General features: G+C 41.1%; 1 protein-coding gene across 1 annotated transcript; it reads right to left on the bottom strand.

Annotated features, from left to right (window-relative positions):
- Nucleotides 1–314: 314 nt before the first annotated feature.
- LOC102395467 (sulfotransferase 2A1) lies at nt 315–15246 on the bottom strand. Its single transcript, XM_006067432.4, has 6 exons — nt 15056–15246; nt 9786–9994; nt 8602–8728; nt 4618–4712; nt 2321–2498; nt 315–742 (listed from the first exon to the last, which is right to left on the bottom strand). Exons 1-6 carry the CDS (start codon nt 15186–15188, stop codon nt 630–632), a joined length of 855 nt encoding a protein of 284 aa, XP_006067494.1. The 5' UTR covers nt 15189–15246; the 3' UTR covers nt 315–629.
- Between the last annotated feature and the right edge of the window lie 2508 nt (nt 15247–17754).

Raw genomic sequence — 17754 nt, forward strand, 5'->3', positions numbered from 1 at the left:
GGGAAGATATCCAAATTAATCTGAGGGAAGATAGATGACTAAATTATAAATCTCAGTACCTAATAATGAATGAGTTATACACTCAACACGCAGTGACACCCAAACAGAAAATACTGAGTTGAAAGGCAAGTTGATGAATGCATTATGCAGGACACCATTTTTCTAGGTTTAAAAAGCCTCCATAAATTCAATATATTGTTTATGGTCAAACACCACATACTAAGATAATAATGCCTGGTTGGAAATGATATACTTCAAGGTCATCATAATAGTAAATTGTAGAGATACAGGCAATGGAAAGAGAAGGCGCCTTATCTGCTTTGTAACTTTATTTCTCAGTTTTATTTAAAAATTGACATAATTGGTGGGTAATTGTTATATTATTTCTTTACCACTCTATAGGAATGAAATGAAACATGATAAACATTTTAAAAAAGTTGGATGCCACAAAGGGAATTAGGGGGTACCCTGATGCATTTTAACAGTCAAGTTGTCAAATGCAGAGATTTGATCATTCAAAACACCAGGATGAAATGACAGGTTTTATGCAATTACCCTCAGTCACTCACATGCATAAGGGCAGAAGAACAAATATCAATATCCATATAAGATCTGGAATATTTAGAGCATTATTCCCACGGGAATAGCTCTTGAGGAAGGTCTGCCATCTTCTCCTGGAATAGTTTATCAAAGATTTCAGCTTGGGCCACCGTGAAGTAATTTTTCCAGTCCCCAGTCATACCTGATAAACATAAAAATAGAGACTCAGATCAGATCTAGGGTTCAGTCTCAAGACGCCACTACATGTCTTCCTGGATCCATTGCTTGTCTTTTTAAAAGTGTATTGCTATTAAGTAGTACACGATACATTCTTACACCTTTTATTTTAAAAATTATTTATCTATTTATTTATGGCTGCGCTGGGTCACTGTAGCTCTTCTGGCTTTCTCTAGTTGCAGCAGCTGGGGTCTACTCTCCAGGTGTGCTAGGACTTCTCATCGCAGTGGCTTCTCTTGTGGATCAGGAGCTCAGTAGTTAGAGTGCATGGGCTCAGTTGTCCCAAGGCATGTGGGATTGTACCCATGTCCCCCAGCTAGAGGCTGATAATGCCTGGACCACCAAGGAAGTCCTGGATCTATTTCTTCTGTTTGCTTGACATGGAAATCATAGCTAATAAAGCAGAATGACCAATGGTTTGTTGCTTTTTACTGCCTGGCAGTCATACCCATTTAGACTTCCGCCTGCTTGAAACAATTTCCCTTGTTCTCTTCTCTCCCAGTGTATAATTTGTCGGCAATAATGCAATTCTATTTTCTGATATAACCAGTATTTAGCCACTTTTCGCAACCTCTATTTCTACCACCTACATCCAAGGTAACATCATTTCTCACCTGGATTATTGTATTAGAAATCTAACTGGTCTTTCTGGTTTTTAAAAAATTGTTTATTTGTGTTTATTTATTTGGCTATGCCATGTCTTAGTTGTGGCACTTGAGATCTTTGATCTTTGTTGTCACATGCGGGGTTTTTAGCTGTGGCATTTGAAGTCTTGGTTGCAGCATGTGGGATCTAGTTGCCTGACCAAGGAAGGAACCCTGGCACCCTGCATTGGGAGATAGAGTATTGGCCACTGAACCATCAGGGAAGTCCATTTCATTTCTTCCTTGCATGAATCACATCCTCAATCTATTTGAACTCTAGGATTCTGGGAAAACAGGCTCCTCCCCTCTATGCTGTATATTCTGTTCATTCATCTTGAGTTCAAGGATATGGACATGATTAATTTCTCATCACAGCGGGCTTTATAATGTCTGATAACAAGACAGGCTCTCAGCTACGTGAAAAGTCTTTCCTCTTTCCTTCTCCAATTGAGCTGTTTTTCATACGTTTGTGTTGTTGTTGAGGATATTTCTCTATGTTCAATCACCAGGAGTAACACAAACATGAACTTTCCCAATCCTGTCCTTATTTTCTGGGTCAGTCACAGCTAGCGAGTTAGCAAGAATAGTGGATTAACCTGGTTACTGTTTGCAGAAGAGATATCTTCCGTGTTAAATTCTGAGAGAGAGTTTGAACGGCCTTGCATATAAGACTGATCACCATGCTATACCTGAAAAACTTTCTCTAAGCGCCTGCAGCCCACCTTAGTACTATAAAAAGAGACGCCCTCATAAGGGCTCACAAGAGACGTTTTCAAGTGATGAGCAATATAAGTTGATAAATTCAAACAGTCCCTACTCCCAACGGTTAGTGCCCTGTTGTAAGCATAAGAATAACTTCTACATTTTCTGATCCATTTTGAAGGCATGTTTTCTTTTACCTTTCCTCAAAAGAAGTCCATTTTCCTCTAAATACTGACCCTTCAGGAGGGAAAAATTGGACATATTGTTTTCTTTCATGACCTGGAAAGAATTGTTTTTGAGGACTGAATTCAGTTCTTCTGGTTCTAGCTTCTTGCCCAGGAATTGGCAGATCTTCTCCACAGTGCTCCTCATGTCCTAGAAGAAGAGAAAATCTGAGAGATTATGTGAAAGAGCAAGAACATAGAGAAGGAGATGAGGGGGAGGAGACAGCAGAAAGAGGAGGGGGAGAGGGGAGAGGAAAAGAGGAAATAATGTAGAGATGTGAGTAGGGATAGTGTTGGGGGCGTCCAGAGAGATTGAGAGATTTTGACATTGACACATAGACACTGTTGATACCAAGTAAAGACTAGGTAACCTATGAGAACCTACTGTAGGGCACAGAGGACTCCAGCCAATGCTCTGTGGTGAACTAAATGGGAAGGAAATCCCCAAAAGGGGATATATGTGAACGCTTAGCTGATTCACTTTGCTGTACAGCAAGCATTGTAAAGCAAGTGTGCATGTGTGTGCTCAGGTGTGTCCGATTCTCTGTGACCCCATGGACTGTAGCCTGCCAGACTCCTCTGTCCACGGGATTTTCCAGCCATGAGCCTTGGAGTGGGTTACCATTTCCTCCTCCAGGGCATCTTTCCAACTCAGGGATTGAATGCGTGTCTCCTGGGGCTTCTGCACTGGCAGGCGAATTCTTTACCACTGAGCTAAAAATTTTAAGAAATAAAGTAAGCAAACAAAAAATGACTTAGAGAACAGTTGGGGGAAAAAAGATGGAAGGACCATGATGGATTTCTCAGTATAGTTGAATTCAGAACACCTTAACACTAAAATACTGGGTTTTCCAAAGAGACTTTAGAAGGGCTTCTAGACAATTATGAGCAGGATTAGGCAGGAGAGTTTCTGGGAGAATTTAACCAAAATTTAAGGAATTGATTTCAAGCCTTGGCTATGTGCCCAAATAATGCTGTTTTTCACAACTAACATTTGAGTAACACAAGAGAACTTTACCATGTCTTCTTATTTATTATCTCAATAATTGGTTCCTGGCCCATGATGCTGGGAGGTTATAAGAAAATGGGTTTTATAACCAGAAAGGCTTTGCTTTGAATCAGAGACTTTCCTCTTAGAGCTAAAACGCTTTGATTTTTTTTTTTATTCCATGAGCCTTCACTATGATCTAACAAGAAAACACACAGCAGTAAAACATAAAAGAAAAAAAGACCACAAAAAAAAGAAGGAAAAAGGAAAAAAGCAACACAGAACAAGCAACCAAAAATCACTCCCTCCCCCAGAAAAAAAAAAAAAAGAGAGAGAGAAAAGAAAACAATTTGCTGGGGTAAACTGTTATTTACAAAAGACTCCTTGGTAAAAAGGAAATTCATGTGGACGCCATAGAGGATTGAATAGAAATAGCTGAAAGATGATGAAAAGTAATGTTTCTCAGATAGAAGCAAAAGCCAGTGTTTGTGTTATTTTTCTATTCTCCAAGATACCACTAAAGGTTAAAGTTCTTCTGTCTGTGATTTCATCACCTTTATTGGTTTTGAGTTTCATATGCCCGCTTTTCCTGCCTATCACTGCTCAGTTCAGTACTTGGCCTCAGAGTAATCATACTGATTGATTTTACGACTTAAGTTTTCCCCTACCAGTCCATCTGGGATGTCAGACAGCTGAACACGTCTCTGGAACCCAGCTTGCTTCTATACGTTCCCATCTTCTTTCTCAGATCCCTCTCACTACTAGGTTATCAGCAGCACCAAGGGATATACCTCTAGAAATGATAGAACCAGTGACCAGTGTGAGCACAAACCACTGTACTCTGCCTCAGTATATGGAAAAAGCCCTTTGGATATTGTTCAGTTTAGTTCTGTCACTCAGTCATGTCCGACTCTTTGTGACCCCATGGACTACAGCACGCCAGGCTTCCCTGTCCATCACCAACTCCTGGAGCTTGCTCAAACTCATGTCCATTGAGTCGGTGATGCCATCCAACCATCTCATCCTCTGTCATCCCCTTCTCCTTCTGCCTTCAATCTTTCCCAGCATCAGGGTCTTTTCCAATGAGTCAGTTCTTGGATGTTGTAAGGTGAGATGAAGAAGATGTGATGAAAGAGAGCATGGCATTTGACCATAAGCAGGGCAATGAGGACCAGATGGCTAAGTTCTCGCATCTAATGACCATGCACAGGCTAAAGAAGGGAGGGAAGTTAGAGGGCATGAAGATAAGAAAGAGTCTGCTGATTATAAGAGCAATCGTTACCCATTTCATCTCTTCATAACTCAGTATCAGGAAGTTCTCCTTGTCTCTCATGGACATCCAGCCCCGAATGTGGTCGAACCATGATCCAAATGGCACTGCATACAGAAGAGGTAGGAAGAGTGAGTAGACGACACATGGAATGAAAACAGGATCCACATATATGTTCCCTCTGTGGACATAATTGCTAGCACAATGCAGGGCACATTTATGCTTGTTGTAACTAGTATCCAGCATCAGGCATTAACCCTTTAAAAAGCCTAGGACTTCCCTGGTGGCACAGTGGATAAGAATCGGCCTGCCAGTGCAGGGGACGAGGGTTCGATCCCTGGACCCGGAAGATTCCCCATGACTTGGAGCAACTAAGGCCATGCACCACGACTACCAAAGCCCACACGCCTAGAGCCTGTGCTCCACAACAAAGACAAGCCACCGCAATGAGAAGCTCACACACTGCAACTAGAGAGCAGCCCCTCTCACCACAACTAAAGCCCGAGCAAAGCAATGAAGACCCAGCGTAGCCAAAAATAAATAAACCAAAAATTTAGAAACCAAATAAAATAAGACAAGGCTAGTTCACTTGGAGCAGGTTTTGTATACAGCTTTATATGCAGTAAGGGGATCTTGTCCAGAGAGCCATGTGACCTGAGAAGTAGCATTCTGGTTGCCCCTAATATGTTCTGCCTTTCTTTTTTTTTTAATATAAATTTATTTATTTTAATTGGAGGCTAATTACTTTACAATATTGTATTGGTTTCGAATGTTTAGTTGTCAGGCGTATTCTCACCATTGCCACAACTCTTGCTTCCTCCCTGCCGCACCCCTCACCTCGCCCCCCATCATCTTGCCTTCAATGTTGCTTTTGGAATCGTTATTCTTTGGGAAAGTGTCTTTCCTCTGATTTAAGGTTTTCTTTCCTTTTTTCTACTATAGCTTTCTTAGAGGCTAGGTGATTTATTTGTAATAATTCTTTACAAGGCTTTGTGGTTCTTCAAACAGATTTCATCAATGAGGAAATTCTCAGGCATGTCTTCTTGAAGATTTCCTTTCCCTGTATTTTTTCTTTCTTAGTGTGTGTGTATATATATATATATATATATATATATATATATATTTTTTTTTTTTTTAATTGAAGTACAGTTGACTTACAATGTTTCAGGTACGCAGCAAGATGATTCAGTTATACATATTGGACAGCAAGGAGATCAAACCAGTCAATCCTAAGGAAATCAACCCTGAATATTCATTGGAAGGACTGATGCTGAAGCTCCAATACTTTGGCCACTTGATGCAAAGAGCCGACTCACTGGAAAAGACCTTGATGCTGGGAAAAATTGAAGGCAAAAGGAGAAGGGGGCGGCAGAGGATGAGATGATCAGATAGCATCACCAACTCAATGGACACGAATCTGAGCAAACTCTGTGAGATAGTGGAGGACAGAAGATCCTGGCATGCTGCAGTCCATGGGATCGAAAAGAATCAGAGACGACTTAGTGACTGAACAACAGCGATACGCATAGATTATTTTTCAGATTATTTTCCATTATAGGTTATTACAAGATATTGACTACAGTCCCCTGTGCTCTATGGTAAACCTTTGTTGCTTTTTGTGTATCTAACCTTTTTTTAAATTAGAAATTGAGCATTCTATTCATACTAAGTCAAACAAGTGGGATCAAAATGTTATAAGTTTTATAGGTAGGCAAAAATTCATAAGTTTCTAAAATATACATTATACATATTTTATACACACATATATGTATATGAAAGCTTTTCTACTATGCTTGATAAAGGCTTGAGAAAGAACATCAAAAAAAAAGAAGAGATGGAGAAATTGGAAAACATAAATTAAATGAAATGGGATCACCGAATATGAAATAGAAAAAGTGAAACAAGCTAGATAAAAGATCAGCATAAAATCCAGTTGTTTTTAAACATGGTTGCTTATTAGATACATATCTGGAGCTTTGGAGAAAAAAGGCAAAACTTGGGCATTTGTATTTTTCTGAAAATTTCAAGATAATTCTAATATGTATCTTGGTTTTAAAAAGTGATGACAGGTTTTTCTATTAAATAGTAGTTTTGGTGATATAGAATTCTATTATTTTCTGTTAATCAATCATGATGAAATGGTGTTAAGTGAGTAATAGTTACATAATCACAATAATAAAAGATATTTATTAGTTTTTCACAATCAATAGCCAGACAAAAAGTAAAAGACAATTAAAATTGCAACCCATAATGGAAATGTGATTAACTCAACCATATAAAATAATTATGTACAATTTGGGTGGTTAAGTAGAGTGATGTGGTAAGTGGAAGTGCATATATGTATGTTTTCATCCGATCAGTCAGTTTATATCTTTTGGTTGGTGCATTTAATCCATTTACATGTAAGTTAATTATTGATATGTATGATCCTATTGCCATTTTCTTAATTGTTTCAGGTGTATTTTGTTCAGGTCTTTCCCTTCTCTTGTGTTTCCTGTCTAGAAAAGTTCCTTTAGCATTTGTTGTAAAGTTGGTTTGGTGGTGCTGAATTCTCTTAACTTTTGCTTGTCTGGAAAGCTTTTGATTTCTCCATCAAATCTGAAGGACAGTCACGTTGGGTAGAGTGTTCTTGGTGGTCAGTTCTTCCCTTTCAGCACTTTAAATATATCGTGCCATTCCCTTCTGGCTTGTAGAGTTTCTGTTGAGAGATCAGCTGATAAACCTGATGGGCTCTCCCTTATATGTCATTTGTCATTTTCCCTTGTTGCTTTTAATATTTGATCTTTGTCCTTAATTTTTGTCAGCTTGGTTACTCTGTGTCTTGGTGGGTTCCTCTTTGGGTTTATCCTGCTGGAACTCTGTGAGCTTCCTGGACTTGGTTGACTATTTATGAAGTTTTCAGCTATTATCTCTTTAACTATTTTCTTGGATCCTTTCTCTCTTTTTCTTCTGGGACCCCTATAATGCAAATGTTGGTACCTTTAATGTTGTCCCAGAGGCTTCTTCGGCTGTCTTCATTTTCTTTTTTTCATTCTTTTTTCTATATTCTGTTCCGTGGCAGTGATTTCCACCATTCTGTCCTCCAGGTCACTTATTCATTCTTCTGCCTCAGTTATTCTGCTACTGATTCCTTCCAGTGTATTGTTCCTCTCTGTTTGTGTCTTGCTCTGGTGTACAGAGCCTCTCTCAGTAAAGCTTTAATCCAATCGTCAAATGGGTGGAGTTACTTGGCTACCCACTCCAGTTTTCTCGCCTGGAGAATTCTATGGCCAGAGGAGCCCGGCAGGCCACAGTCCATGGGGTCGCAAAGAGTTGGACATGGCTGAGCGACTAACACTACCATGTCTGAGCCTTTTTTTCTTTTTTTAAAAAATATTTATTTGTTTGTCTGGGCTGGGTCTGGGATGTTTGATCTTCATCTCAGGAGTTGCAATTACTCAGCCCACGTGCCACAACTACTGAAGTTGGAGCCCCCTAGAGCCCCAGCTCCACAACGGGAGAAACCACTGCAATGAGAAGCCCGTGTGCTGCAATGAAGAGTAGCCCTTTCTCTCAGCAACTAGAGAAAAGCCCGTGCAGCAATGAAGGCCCAACGTGGCCAAAAATACATTAATAAAGGAATAAAGAAGATGAATCTGAAAAATGGTGAAAAGTCAGGATTGTATTGTCCAGAAAGCCAATGGAAGCTGACTTTCAGAAAGTCATAGATTAGGAGAGTAGAGGAAAGAATATGAGTGCTCGGTGCTAATATTAGACAGATCCTGAAGACTCAGAAAATAGCTAGGATAGTTTCTGATGGGGCAAAAAGGCTGGCTGAGGTTCTGCTGCTCTACAAGGCAGTATGTGGATTTAGAAAATCTGGCTTCCAGTGGTGATGGAGATACTCATGGCTTGGGAAGATGTAGAGATGTCAGGTTTTGTTTAAAAGGAAAAAAAAAAAGAGGTCTGATGAAGGACTCTGGCAACCCCTAGCTTTCATATTTTACATTTACTCACTGTTTCCTTGGATGAACCATTCAAAGTATTGTTCCAGTGACTGTGGTCTCTTAACAAACTTTGCACCCCTCCAGAAAAAATAACCAGACACCAAAACATCTCTGGGATTTCGGATGAGGTAGATCATCTGAAAGAGAAAAATAGGATAATGAAAAATCAAGTCATTTTCTAACCTTTTTTTCCCCAACCTTCTTGATTTTCATAAAAATGGAGAAAAAGCCAAAGAATTCCCTGGTGGTCCAGTGGTTAAGATTCTGTGCTTCCACTGCAGGGGGTGTGGGTTTGATCCCTAGTCAGTGAAATAGGATCCCACCTGCTGTGTGATACAGCCAAACAAACAAACCAAATACCAGCTGGATATAGGAACACAGAGTGGTTAGAAAAACCAGTCATGAAGGCAGAGTAATCACCCTGAATTTAGGCATTGATGTAAGCATGCTGCTTCTCAAATGAGCAACTTTCTGGTGCTTCTACATAAATGGCAGGAGGTATTTATTTAATTAAGACTGGCTAATTACTATTATTATTTTTTAGAGCAACAAAGGAGGATTATTCAGGGTATGATACAGTTATAAATTCTAGTTCGACTTTAAACGTGGTTTTCTAAGATTTTGGCATTATTGTTTCCCCTGGTCTCTGGCTTACACCTGGCTAGCATAACCTACAGAATGGTCTACACATTTGTATTCCAGTATAAATTCCAGTGTTACCATCAAATACAGACTCCCAGGTCCTACCCCATACCTACTGAATACAACTGCATTTCAATCAGATCTCCAAGAGATTCCTAGGCAAATTAAAGTTTAACAAGCATTGCTCAAGCCTATCTTTATTTTATATTTTTGTTTTTTGGCTGCACCCCACAGCATGCAGAGCTTCCCCGACCAGGGACTGAACTTGTGTCCCCTGCATTGGGGCTTTCCTGCTGGCTTAACAGTAAATAATCCATTTGCAATGTAGGAGACACAGGAGATGCAGCTTCAATCCCTGGCTTGGGAAGATCCCCTGGAGGAGGGCATGGCAACCCACTCCAGTATTCCTGCCTGGAGAATCTCAGGGACAGAGGAGCCTGGTGGGTTACAGTCCATGGGGTCGAAAAGAGTTGAACATGACTTAAACAACAGAGCACCACTGGACCACCAGGGAAGCCCTGATGAAGACTGTCTTGACTGCTGTACACTGACCTTGGCCTTGGATTTGAAGAAAGACTTGGGGAAGAGTTGGATGGGGAGGTGAGAACTGATGAGATGTGGGCCTTTCTTCTCCTTTAGTAATTCATACCCATGCTTAGTCTCTACCCAGGGGGAGCGGTCCCAAATGAACTCAGATTGGACCCACTTGGGATCCCCCTTGGAGTAAATCAGGCAGACAGTTTCAATCAACCAGTTTGTTCCTAGATAAAGAAAGGAAAACTATGATCAATCATTTTAATCTGACTTATAAAAATTCTTATAATGTATGCAGATCATAAAAGGTACCATCTTAACCATCTTTAAATTACAGTTCAGTTGTTGTTTAGCCACTCAGTTATATCCAACTCTTTTTGCAACCCCATGGACTGTAGACCTCCAGGTTCCTCTGTCCATGGGATTTTCCAGGCAAGAACACTGGAGTGGCAGGTATTAAAAAGAATGCGTTTGAATAGGTTCTAATGAGGTGGATGAAACTGGAGTCTATTATACAGAGTGAAGTAAGTTAGAAAGAAAAACACCAATACAGTATATTAACGCATATATATGGAATTTAGAAAGATGATAATGATGACCCTACATACCAGACAGCAAAAGAGACACAAATGTAAAGATCAGACTTTTGGACTCTGTGGGAGAAGGCGAGGGTGGGATGATTTGAGAGAATAGCATTGAAACATGTATATTAACATATGTAAAATAGATTGCCAGTCCAGGGTTGATGCATGAGACAGAGTGCTCAGGGCTGGTGCACTGGGATGACCCAGAGGGATGGGACTGGGAGGGAGGTGGAAAGGGGGTGGTTCAGGATGGGGAACACATGTACACCCATGGCTGATTCATGTCAATGTATGGCAAAACCACCACAATATTGTAAAGTAATCAGCCTCCAATTAAACTAAAGAAATTAATTTAAAAAAATAAAGAAAAAAAAGAATGCCGGAGTGGGTTGCCATTTCCTTCTCCCGGGGATCTTCCCGACCCAGGGATCGTACCCACGTCTCCTGCATAGGCAGGCAGACTCTTTACCACTGAGCCACCAGGCACCCCTGTACAGCTCTGTAGGGTTAAGTATATTTACATGGTTGTGCAAATGATCTCCAGAATTTTTCCATCTTAAACAGCTGAACCTCTGTGCCCATTAAGTAACAACTTCCCATTTTCTTCTCCTTCCTGGCAACCATTCTACTTTTTGTTTCTGATACAAACGGCTCAGATGATAAAATATCTGCCTGCAATGCAGAAGACCTGGGTTCAATCCCTGGGTCTGGAAGATCCGCTGGAGAAGGGAATGGCTACAAACTACAGCATTCTTGCCTGGAGAATTCCATGGGCAGAGGAGCCTAAAGGGCTAGAGTCTATGGGATCACGAAGAATCAGACACAACTGGGTGACTAAAACTTTCACTTCACTCCATACATATTATGTCTTCATAGTTTATCCATGTTGTAGCAAGTGTCAGAACTCCATTCCTTTCTAAGGCTAAATAATATTCTCAATATGTGGACAGTAAATTATGTTTATCCATTCATCTGTCAGTGGACCTTTGGGTTGCTTCTATGCTTTGGCTATTTGCTTAAATCCTTTGAACATGTTCCCATTGCTCTTGGCCTTTGAACAGATTCCCATTGCCCTTGGCTTATCATTACCACAGCACTTCCAATGACTTCAGCCTTGCTTCTTGCCCAATCACAGTCCCTCTATGACACCATCCCTCGTAGATATATGATCCACATCCTTTCAGTTCAGTAAATTTATCAAGTTCTTTTCCAATTCCTGATCACTATCCATGCTGATACCTTTACTGGAAAATCTCTCCTTTCTGAACAGTTATATTTATTTATGCATTTATTTTTGGCTAGGTCTTGCTGTACTTGGGCTTTCTCCAGCCGGGGTGAGCAGGGGGCGACTCTCTAGTTGTGATGCTCGGGCTTCTCATTGCAGTGACTTCTCCTGTTGCAAAGCATGGGCTCTAGAGCCGGCAGGCTACGGTGGTTGTGGCACATGGGCATAATTGCTCCACAGCGTGGAGGATCTTCCTGGACCAGGGGTTGAACCCATGTCCCCTGGATTGGCAGGCAGATTGTTACCCAGTGGACCATCAGGGAAGTCCTGGAAAATATCTCTTTTCATGAAATAACTTCACATTCACTCTTTTTTGAAAAAAGAAAAACATTTTCCTGCTGCTAATTCGTTCCTTTTTCTAAAAAAAAGTTATTTATTTATTGTATTATTTAAGGCTGTGCTGAGTCTTCATTGCTGCACGTGCGCTTTCTTGCAGTGAGCAGGGGCTACTGAGAAGCCTTCTCATTGCAGTGGCTGCTTTTCTTGTGAAGCACAGGCTCTGGGCACATGGGCTTCAGCAGTTGTGGCTTGTGGGCCCTAGAGCACGGGCTCAGTAGTTGTGGGGTACAGGCTGAGTTGCGCCGCAGTACGTGGAATCTTCCTTGACCAGGGATCAAACCTTTCTTCCTTCCACTGGCAGGCGGATTCGTAACCTCTAGACCACCAGGGAAGCCTCACGTTCGCTCTTTTTGATCTCAATTTAGATGTCATTTCTTCTACCTTGCTGTTTGGCTGTGGTAGTTATGTTTTATTCCCCACCCCAGCCCTCCCACCTTATTTTATTGACTTATTGCTAACAAATTAAAGACGTATATATTTAACACCCTCAGTTCAAAAATAGTAGGGGCAACTTGGCAAGACTAAACTCTCCATTGCTCCATTATATTATACAAATAATGCGTGTTTCTGCTAGCAGGGAGCTTATTGTCTCTTTCATATAAAGCAGAAATAGGGCATCCCTGGGGGCTCAGTGGTAAAGAATCCGCCTGCCAATGCAGGAGAAATGGGTTCGATCCCTGACCCGGGAAGATCCCACAGGCAGTGGGCCAACTGCCCATGCACTGTAACTACTGAGCCATGAGTCACAACTACTGAAACCCTAGAACCCGGGCTCCACAACAAGAGAAGTTACCTCTAGAGAAGCCCTCACACTGCAACTAGAGAAGGCCCATGGAGCAATGAAAACCTAACACAGTCCAAAGTAAACCAATAGTTGCTGAGAGCCACCACGGGAGATCCCACCCATGACAAAAGTCATGCAGAAGAGACCTGACAGGCAAAGGCAGATCAGGCCTCAAGGGACCCCCTAAATCTGCTCAAACATCTACCCCAAAACCAAAATCTGTCTACTGTTTATTATATTATGCTTTTCACCAACTCTTCTGACATTAACAGGGGGCTATCCCCGACCACCTTCCTCTGAAAAAAAAATCAACTTAGGACTTTAGTTAATAGACATGATACAAATATTTCAATTCAAACCCCTCTGTTGACATTCTAGCTTGCCTGACAGGTTTATCCATACTCTTGCAATTAACACACATGATTGTTCACAACTCCCCAACCTTAAAAGACATGAGAAGCCAAAACATTCTAAAAGTCCTAATAAACATAGAGTCCTTTAAGAGATAAAAAATTATTAAAATAGATAGTATTGGTAAAGGGTTTCATTGTTGAGCCAATGCTTGCTGCCAAGTTCCCATATCCCTTATCCATTGTACACCTGGGAGTACATTAGTTAACATAGTTGAAATGTAAAAAAAAATCAGACCTTTGAGCTAATTGGTTCTTTCTTTGTTATGACCCATTGGACCTTTGCTCCGTGAAAATGTAACTCTGTTTAACACTTTCTGAGGCTGACATACATTACAAATATAAAAAAAAAAAAAACACTTCAAAAAAAATTAAGTTTTCTGGTTGAACAGGCTTTATCAAAAAAGGGTCATAAAATGTTCACAGGCCTCCAAGGCCAAAAGATATTGTACACAACACTGTTTATAAAAAAGATATACAAAAAAAAATCCTGGTTTTGATAAAGACAAAACAGATGTAATGTTTGGGCTGACTCGGTATGATTTTGCATCTTTCATTTCCCGCTATGTACAAGTCAAGATATAAAAGTTCCTTTTAAAAATAAAGTTATGGGCCTCGCTCACCAAAGCTTGGTCTCCCCGTGTCATTCTTTTTTTCCTCTTCCCTCTTTTTCTCTCTCTGTTCTTCTTTCAGGATGACTCCTTGGAACACAGGAGCTTTATTGGCTTTCTGTGTTAATCAAAGAAGATCAAGCCTCTTTCTCTTCTCTTTATTCTTTCTCCTTTATTCTCTTATCGTTCAACCCCAGACTATCAGGTTTCAATCTATTATAAGACCCGTGTCATTTCTCTCTCGCCGATTCCGTCTTTCCTGAGGGTACCCTAGGATCCTGCTGGGGCTGGACCCCGACATATAGTAATAATAAAAGCAAGAAGCTAAATTCTATTTTAAAAAGAATGTGAATATTTAAGGTGTTCGTGTTCATTTGTTACATGTCACATTGTGAAAAGACTACCACTATCAAGCTAATTAACTATTACATCATCTCACAGAATTACCTCCCTCCCCTACTTCTTCTGGAGAAGGCAATGGCACCCCACTTCAGTACTCTTGCCTGGAAAATCCCATGGATGGAGGAGCCTGGTAGGCTGCAGTCCATGGGGTTGTGAAGAGTCGGTCGGACACAACTGAGCGACTTCACTTTCACTTTTCACTTTCACGCATTGGAGAAGGAAATGGCAAGCCACTTCAGTGTTCTTGCCTGGAGAATCCCAGGGATGGGGGAGCCTGGTGGGCTGCCGTCTATGGGGTCGCACAGAGTTGGACATGACTGAAGCGACTTAGCAGCAGCAGCCTCCTACTTCTTCTAGGGCTTTCCTGATGGCTCAGTGGTAAAGAATCCACCTGCCAACGCAGGAGACTGAAGAGATTAGGATTCAGTCCCTGGGTCAGGAAGATCCCCTGGAGAAGGAGATGGCAGCCCTCTCCAGTATTTTTACCTGAAGAATCCCATGGACAGAGGAGCCTGGTGGGCTACAGTTCATGAGGTTCCACAATGAGGCGGACAGGACTGGGCGACTAAACAACAGCAGCCCATTTCCTCCACAGACTTCACTCTGCATCTTCTTCCACTCCTCTCTACAAACAGCTGAATCTGCCTTGGGCTTCATTCCCATGGTTTCCTCCGATGCCTTTGATCACCCGCTCTGAGCACTCAGCTGACTGTGTGACTGCCTGGCTCAATCCTTTTCTCTGGGCATCAGTGGTATCAGTGCACATTTCTATTCCCCTAATGCATTGTCGGCATACAGAAAGCGTTCCACCTGTGTGCTGAATGAATGAGGGCCGCAGCCACAGCCTGTCAGTATCTGATCCTGCTTCCTTACCTGATTTGGGGAAAGTCAGCAGTAAGACATCTTCATCTTTAATAAGAAAATTCTGCACCTCTCTCAGGAGTTCAGGTGAGTAATCCAGGCTTGGGAAGGGTATCCCTTCAAACCACAGAAACTTTCCTGTCATGACGATGAGCTCTTTCTACCTCTTGTGAGCTTTTTAGCCATAGTCACTGTTGGACTGGGAGATCCGTTTTATAGTCAACATCGAACAATCATTAATCTCTCCCAGGTTGTTGATGAGCGTGCCTGTCCATAAAAAGAGAGGGTCACAAGATTGATAATATTGGGCAACCGTGAAGTCATTCAGAGAACATTCTGGGGTAACCTGAGTTTGACTTCATGGGAGGGAACCGGGAGTTTAGTAACAAGATGGAGGGTGTAGACATGTGGTGGATTAAAAATGTATATCTTTAAGAATTATTTATATATTGGCTGGATTAGGTCTTCATTGGTGTGTATGGGCTTTTTCTAGCTGCAGCAAACAGGGGTTACTCTCTTGTTGCCAAGCTGGGGGTCTAGGCAGCTGGGCTGAATATGTGGCACAGGGGTTAAGTTGTGCCATGGCATGTGGAACTTCCTGGACCAGGTATTGAACCTGTGTCCCTTGCATTGGCAGGCAGAATCCTAACCACTGGACCACCAGAGAAGTCCTAAAAAAATATATATATTAAATAAGCTTTGTTATTTTTTCAACAGTTTTAGATAAATAGGAAAATTGTAAAGAATTCTCACAGTCCATACTTTATTCAGACTTCTTTAGTGTTTACCTAATATCCTTTCTCTGGCCCACAAGATCTCATCCCAGACTCTACATTACGTTGGGTCTTCATGTCTCCTTAGGTCTCTCTTAGTTGTGACAGTTTCTCATACTTTCCTTGTCTTTGATGACTTTGACAGTTTTGAGGATTACTGGTCAGGTATTTTGGGGAAGTTCCCTCTCTTGGGGTGTGCCCGATGTTTTTCTCCTAATTAGACTGGGTTTCTGGGTTTCGGAGAGAAGATCACGGAGGTAAAATACTAGTACAGTCCCTACATTTCAAGGGTATTTACTGTCAACCTGACATCTCATTGTTGATGTTGACTTTGATCACCTGGCAGAAGTAATGTTTGTTAGATTTACCCATGGTAAATGTACTCTCCCCGTCTTTTTTTTTTTTTTCTAATTTTTTTTGGCCATGCACGACTGAAGCAATTCAGCAGCAGCAGCAGCATGGCATGTGGGATCTTAGTTCTCTGATCAGAGATTGAACCCATACCCCTTGCTTTGGAAGCTCAGAGTCTTAACCACTGGACTGCCAGGGAAGCTCTTACCTTCCTTCCTTTTTATATGGGCATATTTAAAACATGAAGTCTAGCTGTGAAGGTATTAATGAGAACATATTGTGTAAACTCTTATTGAGGATCTTCTTTAAAACTATTGTCTGGCACCATTTAAATTATCAAAACGTTATTAAAAAAGAAAAAAAAGAAAAGCTGAGGATATATTCCAGATAGAGGAGAATGTAAACTAAATCCTGGATTGATTTCTAAACCACAGAAAATGCTATTATTTTATCATTGGGACAGTTGACCACATTTGAATGCACACTGTGGATTAGATAATAGCATTGCATCAATACTAACTTCCCTGATTTCTATCATTTTTGTGTGATTATAAGTGAAATATTTTTTATCTTAGAAAATATAAAGCCTTTTAAAAATAATTGTATTTATTTATTTTTAACTCTGCTGGGTCTTAGTTGCTTCCCAGGCTTTTTCTCTAGTTGCAGTGAGCAGGTTTCTCCTTGCTGTGGCTTCTCTTGTTGCGGAGCACAGGCTCTAGGGCCTGAGGGCTTCAGTAGTTATGGCTCCCGGGCTCTGGAGCACAGGCTCAATAGTCGTGACACGCGGGCTTAGTCGCTCTGTGACATGTGGGATCTTCGCAGACCAGGGAGGAACCCGTGTCTCCTGCATTGACAGGTGGATTCTTAACCACTGAGCAACCAGAGAAGCCCCATATGCTGAGAGCGTAATCTAATAAATGTTACAAAAGGTTAGTGTTGGTAAATCTGTTTGAATTATACACAAGAATTTTGTGTGTATTGCTTGCAAGATTTCCCTAAGTTTGAGGATAATTAAAAATAAAAAAAGGTGCTCAGTCATGTCCAGCTCTTTGCAACCCCATGGGCTACAAAGTCCTTGGAATTCTCTAGGCCAGAATAGGAGTGGGTGGCCTATTCTTTTTCCAGGGGATCTTCCTGACCCAGGAATTGAACAGGGTTCTCCTGCATTACAGGGCAGTTCTTTACCAACTGAGATTTCAGGGAAGCCCTTAAAAAATAAAAATAAAAACTAAATAAATAGATGTAGTGACAATAAGCTAGAGGGAAATTGGGATACCATGGATTTAAATCTCTCACACTTTTTTTTTTATAGCAACCTAATCTTTTAAGAAATCTATTTGTTTGGTTTTTTTTGGCCACTCTGTGTAGCCTGTGGGATCTTAGTTCCCTGTGCAGGGATCAAACCCACACACCCTGCATTGGAAGCACAGAGTTTTAACCACTGGACTACTAGGGAACTCCCTGAAATCTCTCTTTTTAAGCATAAGAGTCAAGAATTTGCTTTAGACTCACAGGTATGGGGGTGAATTTAAATACTTAACTACACAGCAGGATCCAGTTCTTATTTGACATTTCATCATTAACATA

This window comes from Bubalus bubalis, chromosome 18, assembly GCF_019923935.1.
Source record: "Bubalus bubalis isolate 160015118507 breed Murrah chromosome 18, NDDB_SH_1, whole genome shotgun sequence".
In the NCBI taxonomy this organism is placed as follows: domain Eukaryota; kingdom Metazoa; phylum Chordata; class Mammalia; order Artiodactyla; family Bovidae; genus Bubalus; species Bubalus bubalis.

Coding starts and splice junctions, on each gene's coding strand:
- LOC102395467 (XM_006067432.4), bottom strand. CDS start 15,188: ATGACAGGAAAGTTTCTGTGGTTTGAAGGGATACCCTTCCCAAGCCTG. Junction 9,995..15,055: donor GCTGACTTTCCCCAAATCAG/GTAAGGAAGCAG, acceptor TTCTTTATCTAG/GAACAAACTGGTTGATTGAA. Junction 743..2,320: donor TGGACTTCTTTTGAGGAAAG/GTAAAAGAAAAC, acceptor TATGTTTATCAG/GTATGACTGGGGACTGGAAA.